This window comes from Papio anubis, chromosome 13, assembly GCF_008728515.1.
Source record: "Papio anubis isolate 15944 chromosome 13, Panubis1.0, whole genome shotgun sequence".
NCBI classification, from domain to species: Eukaryota; Metazoa; Chordata; class Mammalia; order Primates; family Cercopithecidae; genus Papio; species Papio anubis.
The window spans coordinates 64,369,326-64,383,434 of NC_044988.1; the positions used below are offsets into that span (position 1 = coordinate 64,369,326).

The following is a 14,109-nucleotide window of genomic DNA, read 5'->3' on the forward strand; positions in this document are numbered from 1 at the left end:
CACCGCTGATCTGACAGGAGGAGGAACTTAGGCGGTAATTCTTGCTTGCCTGCCACTCACTCACCTCCTGTTATGTGGCCCAATTCTTTTTTTTTTTTTTTTTTTTTTTTGAGATGGAGTCTCGCTTTGTCACCCAGCCTGGAGTGCAGTGGCGCAATCTCAGCTCGCTGTAACCTCTGCCTCCCAAGTTCAAGTGATTCTCCTGCCTCAGCCTCCTGAGTAGCTGGGATTACAGGTATGTGGTCTGGCTAATTTTTGTGTTTTTAGTAGAGATGGGGTTTCACCATGTTGGCCAGACTGATCGAGAACTCCTGACCTCAAGTGATCCACCCACCTCAGCCTCTCAAAGTGTTGGGATTACAGGCATGAGCCACCGCACCCGGCCTGGCCTGCGGCCCAGTTCTTAACAGGACACTGACCAGTACCAGTCCATGGCCCAGGGGTTGGGGACCCCCTACTCTAGAGTAAACAGAGGTAAAACACACCTTACAAGCCAAATATCACTGCATACGCCAGATTGTTTATAGCCTCCCTGGAAAAACGAAAATTGCTCCTGTTTCAGAGTAGCCTTATGAGGCTACACTACATGTGGAAAGCCATTATTTTCTCCTAGGAAAAGCATGTAAGGATTAAGGTTATATTGGCTGAGGCCAGCAGCAGTGGCTCATGCCTGTAATCCCAGCACTTTGGGAGGCCAAGGCAGGTGGATCACCTGAGGTCAGGAGTTCAAGACCAGCCTGGCCAACATGGTGAAATCTTGTCTCTACTAAAAATACAAAAATTAACCAGGCATGCGCTTGTAATCTCAGCTACTCGGAAGGCTGAGGCAGGAGAATTGCTTGAACCTGGGAGGCAGAGGTTGCAGTGAGCTGAGATTGCACCACTGCACTGCAGACTGGGCAACAGAATGAGACTCAGTCTCAAAAAAAAAAGATTATATTGGCTGAAAATAATTCAGCAATATCCTAAACTGTATCAGCTTAAGCTTTGCAAGAGCATGACATTGAAAGATACACTTACAAATGTACTGATTAAGATACTTAATCACTATTTGTAGCCCCAATTACCAATCAGTTTATCATGACAACGAGTCAGATTTTTAGAGCACCTATGGTGGTGAGCCATCCCTATGCTACTTTTTCCAATCATAGAAGAAAGGTACAAATTAACATAATGACTTTGTTTTTGTGAAATATTGCCTTTTCTTGGGATTTTAAAATATATTTTTCGGCTGGGTGCAGTGGCTCATGCCTGTAATCCCAACATTTTGGGAGGCCGAGGCAGGTGGATCATTTGAGGTCAGGAGTTTGAGACCAGCCTGGCCAACATGGTGAAACCCCGTCTCTACCAAAATACAAAAAGTAATCAGGCGTGGGTGGCAGGTGCCTGTAATCCTAGCTACTCAAGAGGCTGAGGCACAAGAATCGCTTGAATGCAGGAGGCGGAGGTTGCAGTGAGAGTGACTCTCTTATAAAAAGTTACATCAACACAATTATGCTCTAAACTTCTCATTAAAAGTTATGTGGGAAGCTGGGTGTGGTGGTTCATACCTATAATCCTAGCACTTTGGGAGACTGAGTTGGGTGGATCGCTTGAGCCCAGGAGTTCAAAACCAGCATGGGCAATATGGTGAAACCCAATCTCTACTATATATATATATTTTTTTTATTTTTATTTTTTCTTTATGGGCTATGAAAGTATCATACTGTAGCTTTGCGCAGTGGCAGTATCATAGTCAATGAGGTTTATCTGAGGTGCGATTATTGCTAATTGAAAGTATCATACTGTAAACCAGGCTGGCTGCAGTGGCTCACGCCTGTATTCCCAACACTTTTGTGATCCTTTGAGTCTAGGAGTTTGAGACCAGCCTGGGCAACATGGCAAGACCCTATCTCTACAAAAAAAAAAAAAAAAAATTAGCTGAGCATGGTGGTGCTTGCTTGTAGTCCCAGCTACCCAAGAAGCTGAGGTGGGAGGATCGCCTGAGCCTGGGATGTCAAGGCTGCAGTGAGTCATGATCACACCACTGCACTCCAGCCTGGGCAACAGAGTGAGACTCCGTCTCAAAAAAAAAAAAAAAAAAGTATCGTATTGTAAACCAATAAATTATTTCTTATCTGGCTGCTTGGGAAATGAGATGAGTCAGAGAATGCTCAGTCATCCCTGTCTAATAGAAATTCAGAAAGTTTAATTGGCACAGCTAATCCAGAAGAACTGGAAATGTGTTAAAAACTAGTTTGCCTTTAACTTTGACTCTCTTATAAAAAATTGGATCAACACAATTATGCTCTAAACTTCTCATTAAAAGTTATGTGGGAAGCCGAGCGTGGTGGTTCATACCTATTAATCCTAGCACTTTGGGAGGCCAAAGTGGGCGGATCACCTGAGGTCAGGAGTTCAAGACCAGCCTGGCCAATATGGCGAAACCCTATCTCTACTAAAAATATAAATATTAGCTGGGTGTGGTGCTGTGTGCCTATAATCCCAGCTACTTCGGAGGCTCAGACAGGAGAATCGCTTGAACCTGGGAGGCAGAGATTGCAGTGAGCCGAGATTGTGCCACTGCACTCCAACCTGGGCGACAGAGCAAGACTCTGTCTCAACAACAACAACAACAAAAGAATAGACCACATTTGGGGGTCAGCATGTGGCTAAGGATGAAACAGGGGTCCTATAAGGACATTCCCGTGGAGCACTCAAGTGGGGTTCTTAACATCTGCATGAGTGTTCAAGACGTCTCTAAATATACATAATTGATATCTATAAAGCCTAAGCACGTGACCAGGCATGGTGGCTCACACCTGTAATCCCAGCACTTTGGGAGGACGAGTCAGGCGGATCATGAGGTCAGGAGTTCAAGATCCACCTGACCAATATGGTGAAACACCATCTCTACTAAAAATGCAAAAATTACCTGGGCATGGTGGTGCACGCCTGTAGTCCCAGCTACTTCAGGGGCTGAGGCAGGAGAATCACTTGAACCTGGAAGGTGGAGGTTGCAGTGAGCCGAGTTCTTGCCATTGCACTCCAGCCTGGGCAACAGAGGAAGACTCCATCTCAAAAAAAAAAAAAAAATCCTAAGCATGAACGTAAGGCCTCAACCTCTTTGTCCTCATGTTTTTCATGTCCCTACTCTGGAATGAATCTAATTCTACCTTTCAAATTATTTGTTTTCTTGTCCCTACTCCTCCTCTTGCCCCTACACATGAACACGCTCTTATGATTAGCTCCTTCCCCTGCCCCTCTGCGTACTCATTCTTTCAGAAATTGACTCACTCTCAAACCTTCCACTATCACTTCCATGTAGGTAATTCCTGGGATACATACTCCAGCCTGGCCTTTCTTCCCAGCTTGAGGCCCATATGTTCAACTGCCTACTAGATAGTTCCTCACTTCAAACGCAATATATAAAAGTTCATTCATTTTATCCTGTTGACTTTGCTATTTCTTTTAATGGTACTAACTTCACACTTTCATTCAGACTCAGAATCACGGAGTCATGTTTTAATCTTCGCTCTCTCTGACTTCTAACATCCAGTCTTGCAGTCTTTCAAATAATTCAAAATGTTGTCTCAGTTTAGGTTGTTGGGTTTTTTTTTTTCTTTCTTTCTTTTTTTTTTTTTTTGAGGTGGAGTCTCGCTCTGTCAGCCAGGCTGGAGTACAGTGGTGTGATCTCAGCTCACTGCAACCTCTGCTTTCCAGGTTCAAGCAATTCTCCTGCCTCAGCCTCCCGAGTATCTGGGATTTCAGGCGCCCACCACCACGCCTGGCTAATTTTTGTATTTTTAGTAGAGACGGGGTTTCACCATATTGGCCAGGCTGGTCTCGTGAACTCCTGACCTCAGGTGATCCACCCACCTCAGCCTCCCAAAGTGCTGGGATTACAGGCATGAGCCACAGTGCCCGGCTGGTTGTTGGGTTTTCTTAGAGATAGGGTCTTGCTCTGTAGCCCAGCTTGTAGTGCAGTGGTATGGTTGTGGCGCACTGCAGCCTCAAACTCCTGGGCTCAAGTGACCCTGTGACCCCAGCCTCCCAAGTAGCTGGGACTTAAAGCACATGCCACCATGCCTAGCTAATTTATCAAAACTTTTGTAGAGACAGGGTCTCGCTTTGTTGCCCAGGTTGGTCTCGAACTCCTGGCCTCAAGTTATCCTCCTACCTCTGCCTTCCGAAGTGTTGGGATTACAGACATAAGCGACTGCACCTGGCCTTAGTCCAGGTCTTATCATCTTATTTCCTTAATTCTGAGATGCTTTTTTAAGTGATTTTACATACCTAAAATCAATATTTATAATCGATGTAAACATTTAAGGTAGAGTTTTTATTATAAAAACTATTATATCAATAGTGTTTTAGAATCAAGAAAATCAGGCGTTAACCTAGGTGCAATAGTGCATGCCTGTAATCCCAGCTACTTGGGAGGCTGAGACAGGAGGATTTCTTGAGCCCAGGAGTTTGAGTCCAGCCTGGGCAACATTGTAAGACCCCATCTTTTAATAATAAAATAAATAAGTGGAATTAACAAAGACCTGGATTACTCTATTTCTTCTTGCCCTTCCTGCCTGCATTCCCTTGCTCCTCTCATCTATCTTGCACATTATTGCCTGATTAAATCTTCTTAAAAGACTACTTTCATGTAGTTAATTCTTTAAGAAAAACTTCAGTGGCTCCCTATTCCCTGCTAGATAAAGTATGCCTAGGGGGAACAAGTTTGTCATTTAAGGTCCTCCACAATTTAAGGGTCCTGACCTTTTGCTGATCTTACCAACATTATTCCCCTCCTGGATCCATCTGCCCCAAACAGTTCTTTCTCTACCTTTGTATCATTCCTTAAAGTTAGAAGGCTCTTCCCTGTCTGCTACTTACACCTAATCAGGTTTCAAATGCTATCTCTATTGTGAAACCTAATCTGAACACCCTATCCCAAAATAATCTGTTCTTTCTCTGAATTCCTGGACCACTTGTCTTAACTTATCTCAAATTTTTTGTTTTGTTTTGTTTTGAGATGAGTCTCGCTCTGTTGCCCAGGCTGGAATGCAGTGGCACGATCTCAGCTCACTGCAACCTCCACCTCCTGGGTTCAAGGGATTCTCCTGCCTCAACCTCCCAAGTAGCTGGGACTACAGGCACCTGCCACCACACCTGGCTAATTTTTGTGTTTTTACTAGAGACAGGGTTTCACCATGTTGGCTAGGCTGGTCTTGAACTCCTGACCTCAGGTGATCCGCCTGCCTCAGCCTCCCAAAGTGCTGGGATTACAGGCGTGAGCCACCATGCCTGGCTTCACACTTATTATTAGTTATACTTATGATGAATTACCTGGTATCTTTGAATGTATATATTTGTGACTGTAATATTAGATGTCTGATGTATTATAAGGAACCCAAGAAAAATCAGTCATATTAGTCACCTCATTATACATGACCTACGTTTTTAAAATCAGATCATAAATTCCTTGAAGTTAGCCCTATTTGGTATGCTTGTCTCCCTGATAGTTCCTTGAATCATACCTTATGTAAGAAACACAGTCAATAAACATTCAGTCAAAGGAGGATCACATCTTCTACCAAAGATTCCTAGCCATCCTTGTTCTTTTCTCTCTGGCTAGGCCAAGTTGCTTGTGCTGAACTGCCTGCGCAAGTCATCCTCCACCATCTAGGCTCATGATCTTAGTAACACAACACTCTTGCTCAATCTTTATAATAAGTCAAGCATAAAGCAGCATGATGAATTTAAAAACAAGGTGGGAAATTTGGCGGTCTTATGAGATAGATGTGTGGAGGCAGAAAGTAACTGGGAGATGCAGACAAGACGTGAGCAAGGTCAGGTCAGCAAGGGCCTTGCATGATGTTGTACTAAAGAGGTTAGACTTTCCCTCACTATAATTGGGAGAGGTTTTTTTTTTTTCTTTTTTTTTTTTGAGACGGAGTCTCGCTTTGTCGTCCAGGCTGGAGTGCAGTGGCACGATCTTGGCTCACTGCAAGCTCCGCTTCCTGAGTTCATGCCATTCTCCTACCTCTGCCTCCCGAGTAGCTGGGACTACAGGCGCTTGCCACCACGACCGGCTAATTTTTTTGTATTTTTAGCAGAAACGGGGTTTCACCATGTTAGCCAGGATGGTCTCAATCTCCTGACCTCGTGATCTGCCCGTCTCGGCCTCCCAAAGTGCTGGGATTACAGGCATGAGCCACCACGCCCGGCAATTGGGAGAGTTTTGAATCAGGGAAATGGCATGATCGGATTTGCTTAATTAGAACTACAGAAGATGGACTGGGAAGAGGAGGAAGGACTAGAAGAAGGGAAATCAGTTAGGAATAATATTTCAGGACCTCAACTAAAGTGTAATAATGGAAATAGAGAATGAGAGGATGGAATCATAAGAATGTGGAGAAGGGGCTGGACCCAGTGGCTCGTGTCTGTAATCCCAGCACTTTGGGAGGCTGAGGTGGGTGGATCACCTGAGGTCAGGAGTTCAAGACAGCCTGGCCAATGTGGTGAAACCTCATCTACTAAAAATACAAAAAAAAAAAAAGCTGGGCATGGTGGCGTGCACCTGTAGTCCCAGCTACTCAGGAGGCTGATGCAGGAGAATCACTTGAACCCAGGAGGTGGAGGTTGCAGTGAGCCAAGACTGCACCACTGCACTTAGAGAAGCAGATTTGGAGATGGGCTGGAGTAGGTGAGAAGAAAATGAGCTTTAATTTTGGATATGTTGAATTTGTAGCACCTACAGGACATTTCCATGAGATTGAGGATCTGGAGGAAGATATTGAAGACACATTGAAGACACAAATTTGTCCTAGACATAATGCACTCCATAAACTTTTTTTTTTTTTTTTTTTTTTTTTTGAGGCAGCATCTCGCTCTGTAGCTTAGGCAGAGTGCAATGGTGCAATCTCAGCTCACTGCAACCTCTGCCTCCTGGGTTCAAGCAATTCTCCTGCCTTAGCCTCCCGAATAGCTGGGACTACAGGCGTCTGCCACCACACCTGCCTAATTTTTGTATTTTTAGTAGAGATGGGGTTTCGACATGTTGGCCAGGCTGGTCTCGAACTCCTGACCTCAGGTGATCCACCCACCTCAGCCTCCCAGAGTGCTGGAATTACAGGCATAAGCCACTGTGCCTGGCCACATTTCATAAACCTTATGTATTTTTAAATACACTGCTTACTCTTAGCCCAAAGCACCAGCTACATTTCTTACCCTACCTGTTTCACCAGATTTTTCTGCCCCTGACTGTGTTCTACTGTCACTCTTGGCCAATTTGGAACTCTTTTTTTTTTTTCTTTTGAGACAGAGTCTCACTCTGTCACCCAGGCTGGAGTGCAGTGGCGCAATTTCGGCTCAGGTTTAAGTGATTCTCCTGCCTCAGCCTCCCAAGTAGCTGGGATTACAGGCACCTGCCACTGCACCAGGCTAATTTTTGTAGTTTTGGTAGAGACAGCATCTCACCATCTTGGCCAGGCTGGTCTTGAACTCCTGACCTCATGATCCACCTGCCTCAGCCTCCCAAAGTGCTGGGACTACAGGTGTGAGCCACTGCGCCCAGCCAATTTGGAACTCTTTAATGGTATTTTTCATATAGTAGCTGTCTAAATCTTAGACAACTGAATGACTGTTAGACATCACTAAATTTAATGGGGTGTAAAATTCTGCAGAAACCCAGGTACTTCGGTCTATGGTACATTTTTTGTTTTGTTTTGTGACAGGGTCTCGCTCTTTCACCCAGGCTGGAGTACAGTGGCAGGATCATGGCTCACTGCAGCCTCAACTTCCCAGGTTCAAGCAATCCTCTCCTTTAGCCTCCTGAGTAGCTGGGACTACAGGCATGTGTCACCATGCCCAGCTAATTTTTGTAATTTTTTTAGAGCTAGGGTCTTGCTATGTTGCCCAGGCTGATCTTGAACTCCTGGCCTCAAGCAATCCTCCTGCCTCAACCTACTGAAGTGCTGGAGTTTGAGGTGTGAGCCATTGTGCCAGGCTCTTGCACCTTATGTTAAATATTTAGTGGTGCTTTCCTGGCCACTTTCCCTCTTTTTCCAACTGCCCATGTACCTAGTCTTCTTTGCCCTCTGGCTTCTCTTCTCTTAACCCCTTCTTTTTCACACTGTTGGTCACTGCCTTATTCTGGAGACATTTTACATCCTGGGCTTGCAAAACACCTGATTTCCTGCCTACTTCCAACTTCTCTGGCTCTTATACTTTCTCAAACTCCTAAATAAAAGTATTTTTTAGAATTCTATAGTCTTCCTTATATCTCATTGTAGTATATATCCAGCATGACTTCAGCCACTTGCATGGTTTCACAATCATTTAAAATGATTCCTAGATGTGAATTTCTGTTCCAGTCTTTTCAGTCCAAACTCAAATATTCAACTGCTTATAGGACATCTTTATTTGGACGTGTTCTACAAACACTTCAAATCTGCTTGTCCAAAATTGAGCTTTCTTCTTCCTCATAAACCTGGGCTTTCTCTTCCGTCCTAATTCTCAGTGAATAGTATTATCACCTACTGGAACTTAGGAGGCATTCTTGGCCTCTCCACCTCCTTTCTCTTTCACATTCAGTGTGCCGTGAAACCCTATCAGTTTCACATGTTAAAAGAGTATTTTCCTGGAAGTGAGAACATGATGTGATTGAAGACAATAAAATGGGCATGAGAATAGCATACAGGGGAGACCAGCCTGACAGGAGAAAGGTTTTATTGAGGAATACTGGAAAAGATAATTGAATTATTAAGTGGGAGAGTAACTTGGAAGATAACTTAAAGGCCACATAGAGTATTTCAGAGTTTGTGTGGCCACAGAAACCACCAAACATTAGGCAAATGAATGAAATGATCATTTCAGGCCATAATTTTTTTTTTTTTTTTGAGTTGGAGTCCCACTCTGTTGCCAGGCTGGAGCGCAGTGGTGTGATCTCGGCTCACTGCAACCTCCGCCTCTCCTGCCTCAGCCTCCCGAGTGGGTGAGATTACAGGCGTGTGCCACCATGCCCGGCTAATTTTTGTGTTTTTAGTAGAGACAGGGTTTCACCATGTTGGCCAGGATGGTCTCGATCTCTTAAGCTTGTGATCCACCTGCCTCAGCCTCCCAAAGTGCTGGGATTACAGGCGTGAGCCACCGCGCCCGGCTACAGGCCACATTTTTAAAGTCAGTCATACAAAAAAAAAATGGATGGAGAGATGAGTAGAGCAACTATTACTTTCATAACTAGAAACAACCATTTCTAAGCAGATTTCATTGATGACACGAGGAAAAAAACTTACAAGTTCTAGCTAGAAGCTCAGAAAGTCTGACCTTGAATTTCAATTTAAGTGTGCTAATAAAAAATAAAAATAAATTCTCATTGAAGAAGGCAAATAGAAAGTATGCATTAGTGATATAGCTAGGAGTAAAATGTGTTGGCAATAATTGCAGGAATAATATCATCTAATTGGAAAGTCTTTATAAGGCCAGGTACAGGGACTCACACCTGTAATCTCAGCACTTTGAAAGGCCAAGCCAGGAGCATCACTTGAGCCCAGGAGTTGGAGATCAGCCTGGGCAGCATAGCAAGACCCTGTCTCTACAAAGAATTTAAAAGTTTGCTGGGTGTGGTAGTGTGTGTCTGTAGTCCTGGCTACTTGGGAGGCTGAGGCAGGAGGATCCCTTGAGCCCAGGAGTTGAAAGCTGCAGTGAGCTATCATTATGCCACTACAATCTAGTCTGGGTGACAGAGCAAGATCCTGTCTTTAAACACACACACACACACACACACACACACACACTTGTATAAGCCATTCCTTAACTATAGATGATCTTTAAATTGAATATATATTTTAATCACCTAATTGAACTGTGATGATGATTTCCTAAAACATTTGGATTTCCATATGCCTCAATGAAAAATTAGGTTTAATAAACTACACTATAGTGTAGCACACTATATGTCACATTTATATATTGATAAACGTGATAATTTCCTTCTTATTTGACTTAGATACTAATTAATTTGGAGTAAATATACCCACCCCAATCATGTGGTCAGTAAATAGTTAAATAACTGAGGGAAAAGAAGTACAAATTAGGCAGCTCTACATGCCATGTTCCAAAAGGGAAGGAAACAAAATAGTTAAAACAAACATTGCATGTTTTGAAAATAAACTGTATTTATGAAACAGAGATCTCAAAAAGTAAAAGGAACCCCACTTTATCTGATGAAAGTGCCAGGAATCTGGAGAAAAGAGTTCAATTTCAGCTTTCAGTTTGGAAATGCAGAAAGACCATGAATTTTAGCACAGTAACTGAGAAGCAAGTAGCAGCCACAGAATGACTAACCTGAGTTAGCAGTTAAAAAGTCTTTAAAAATGATGGATTTGATAGATTTAAAACCAAAGCTTTCCTCTTCCTCTTTGTAATTTTCCTTCTTTCCCCCTTTTTTTTCTGATTGCAATTTCAATAATAAAGCTCTATTGAATTCCGAATTACTTACATGAGGTCCTTGAAAGCATGACTCCCTCTGCGGATAACCATAGGTTTCCATCCCAAAGCACAAGCTCTGTACCCTGGTGTGGTATGAAATAATGAGCAGAGCAGCTGTTCTCTTGGTTTAGCTGCCACGGAGCAGTCACCAATAGGCATCCGAAGTCCAGACGAAATCTTAAGCCCCACCTCTCTGAAAAGGAAGAAAAAAAAATGTGGCTCTGAACTCTTGTCGTATTCCTGGACAGTAGCTCTAAAGTAGGTGATCAGTCGGCGTCTAAGTGTTACTTCCCCTGTTTTGGATTTCCCATTCCATCCAATAATTTTACTTTCCACTAGAAAAAGTTTTCTTCTGAGTTTCTGAAGGTAGAAACAAAAATCTACAAGCAAAATCTCAAGTCTTTTTTCACTTTGTTTTCACACATACATATATTCTAAACTTTTTTTTTTTTTTTTTTGAGATGGAGTCTTGCTCTTGTCTTGCTTTTGGTGCTTAGGGACTCTCACAGACAGATTGGTAGCAAGGGATACTGACCAATGATCTACTTATCAAACAACTCTCCATTTCACTGGTCAATGCTCAGTTGACCACAGGAACAGCCTAGCCTTATCTACCACACAACTTTACATTCCACTTAAGGGAAACTATACTAAAAGGTGTCCCCCAGAGGCACAGAAATTCTTAGTTAACCATTATATGTTTACAGATTTTGAAGCAAACCATGGTCTGAAGTCTGTTTTATTTTATTTGAAAGAGACTGGGTCTCACTCTGTTGCTCAGGCTGATCTCGAACTCCTGGGTTCAAGCAATCCTCTCACCTTGGCCTCCCAAAGTGCAGGGAGTACAGGTGTGAGCCACCATGCTAAAATAACTTATTTTTTTCTTTTGTTTTTCTTTTTTCTTCTTGAGACAGAGTCTTGCTCTTGTCACCCAGGCTGGAGTGCAGTGGCACAATCTCAGCTCACTACGGTCTTTGCCTCCCAAGTTCAAGCGATTCTCCAGCCTCAGCCTCCTGAGTAGCTGGAATTACAGGTGTACGCCACCACGCCCAGCTAGTTTTTGTATTTTTTAGTAGAGATGGGGTTTTGCCATGTTGGCCAGGCTGGTCTTGAACTCCTGACCTCAGATGATCCACCCGCCTTGGCCTCCCAGAGTGCTGGGATTATAGGCATGAGCCACCACGCCTGGCTCATATATTTTCAAATATGTTATATTTTTCAAATATGTTAAAGGTATACATAACCCTCAACAACACTTTTTGTTAAATCTCTACTCTTTGCTCTTTGTTCCCATCAATTTCCTCACATCCAGTCTGCTCTTTTTTCTCTCTTAACTAAAAAGTCTGTTTAAAAAAAAAAAAAAAAAAGTCGTCTTCTCCCCTTCCTCCATCTTTATAGAGAGGCAGGAGAGAGTAGTTCTAAGTGTGCCAGGGCAGGACCCTCTTTTTTCAGGCAGATAAAGGAGTGGATCCATGAATAATTTTTTTTTTTTTTTTTTTTTTGAGACAGAGTCTTGCTCTGTCGCCCAGGCTGGAGTGCAGTGGCCGGATCTCAGCTCACTGCAAGCTCCACCTCCCGGGTTCATGCCATTCTCCTGCCTCAGCCTCCCGAGTAGCTGGGACTACAGGTGCCTGCCACCTCACCCAGCTAGTTTTTTTGTATTTTTTAGTAGAGACAGGGTTTCACCGCGTTAGCCAGGATGGTCTTGATCTCCTGACCTCGTGATTTGCCCGTCTCGGCCTCCCAAAGTGCTGGGATTACAGGCTTGAGCCACTGCGCCCGGCCCATGGATAATATTTTTTAGAGGTGGGGTCTTGCTATATTGTCCAGACTAGACCTGGGCTCAAGCGATCCTCCTGCCTCAGCCTCCCAAGTAGCTGGAACTAAAAGTGTACACCACTTTGCCAGCTTTCATGGATAATTGTTATGCTTTTTCTTTTTTTTTTTTTTTTTGAGATGGAGTCCTGCTCTGTCGCCCAGGCTGGAGTGCAGTGGCATGATCTCAGCTGACTGCAACCTCTGCCTCCCGGGTTCAAGCGATTTTCCTGCCTCAGCCACCCAAGTAGCTGAGATTACAGGCGTGTGCCACCATTCCCAGCTAATTTTTGTGTTTTTAGTAGAGACAGGGATGTTGGCCAGGATGGTCTCGATCTCTTGACCTTGTGATCCGCCCGCCTCGGCCTCCCAAAGTGCTGGGATTACAGGCATGAGCCACCGCACTCGGCGTTATGTTTTTTCACTTCCTCTTGGTTAATCTTGACAGACACCCCCTCCTCCCAGTAAAAATATCCAGGCATGGTGGCTCACACCTATAGTCCCAGCACTTTGGAAGGCCAAGGCAGGTGAATCACTTGAGGCCAGGAATTCAAGACCAGCCTGGGCAACATAGTTTGACTCCATCTCTACCAAAAAAATTTTTTTAATTAGCTGGTCTTGGTGGCACATGCTGGTAGTCCCAGCTGCTCAGGAGGCTGAACTGGGAGGACTGCTTTGAATCCAGGAGTTTGAGGCTGCAATGAACTGTGTGATCTTGCCACTGCACTGCAGCCTGGGCGACATGGCAAGACACTGTCTCAATAAATAAATAAACAAAAATATCCGATATTTAATAGACTGCCTATAGGACATCACTTGAGAGCTTACAAATCAGCAATGGGGGAGAAAAAGCTGTCCAATAGAAAAATTGGCAGAATAGCACTAGGGAACTCACCAAAAAAATATATGATCAAAAGTCTGACCTTACTACTATTTTTTTAAATTGTTTGTGTTTTTATTTATTTATTTTTATTTGTTTATTTTTCTGAGACACAGTCGCACTCTGTCACCCAGGCTGGAGTAGAGTGGCACAATCTTGGCTCACTGCAACCTCCGCCTCCCAGGTTCAAGTGATTCTCCAGCTTCAGCCTCCTGAGTAGCTGGGATCACAGGCAGGCACCACCACCCCAGCTAATTTTTGTATTTTTAGTAGAGACAGGGTTTCACTATGTTGGCCAGGCTGGTCTTGAAGTCCTGACCTCGGGTGATCCTCCTGCCTCAGCCTCCCAAAGTGCTGGGATTACAGGCGTGAGGCACCTCACTCAGCCTGTTTTTTGTTTTTTTTAAGACATAGTCTTGCTGTGTCGCCCAGGCTGGAGTGTAATGGCACGATCTCAGCTCAGCAAACTCCACCTCCCGGTTTCAAGTGATTCTTGTGCTTCAGCCTCCTGAGTAACTGGGATTACAGGAGCTCACCATCACACCAGGTTAATTTTTGCATTTTTTGTAGAGATGAGGTTTTGCCATGTTGCTCAGGCTCCTGGGCTCAAGCAATCTGCCCTCCTTAGCCTCCCAAAGGGCTGGGATTATAAGTGTGAGCCACTGTGCCCAGCCTGCCCAGTGAAATATTATCCTCTTTTTATTAAATAAGATATTCTTCCCTGTGCTTTATGGGAGAGTGCTAATAATTAAAATTTTGTGTTATAAATTCAGTATTAGGGCTGTTTTTTTGTTTTTTGTTTTGAAACGAAAGTCTTGCTCTGTCGCCCAGGCTGGAGTACAGTGGCACAGTCTCGGCTCATTGCAACCTCCACCTCCTGGGTTCAAGTGATTCTCCTGCCTCAGCCTCCTGAGTAACTGGGACTACAGGCACACACTTTTTTTTTTTTT

The 14,109-nt window shown here is 43.9% G+C and overlaps 1 protein-coding gene and 1 non-coding gene across 4 annotated transcripts in view; one reads left to right on the forward strand and one right to left on the reverse strand.

Annotated features, from left to right (window-relative positions):
* Positions 1-10,641, reverse strand: part of GNE (glucosamine (UDP-N-acetyl)-2-epimerase/N-acetylmannosamine kinase) — a 58,382-nt gene extending 47,741 nt beyond the window's left edge. For 2 of the 3 annotated variants that reach the window (XM_021927376.2, XM_021927375.2), the window contains exon 1: positions 10,475-10,631. In XM_021927376.2, the coding sequence (XP_021783068.1) occupies positions 10,475-10,525 (51 nt within the window). In that variant the 5' untranslated portion in view covers positions 10,526-10,631. Of the gene's footprint in view, positions 1-10,474 lie in introns of all 3 variants that reach the window. The other variant, XM_021927379.2, reaches the window with a different exon arrangement.
* LOC116270198 lies at positions 1,710-1,854 on the forward strand. Its single transcript, XR_004178114.1, has one exon. It is a non-coding gene; the product is annotated as a U4 spliceosomal RNA (small nuclear RNA).
* Positions 10,642-14,109: the final 3,468 nt, after the last annotated feature.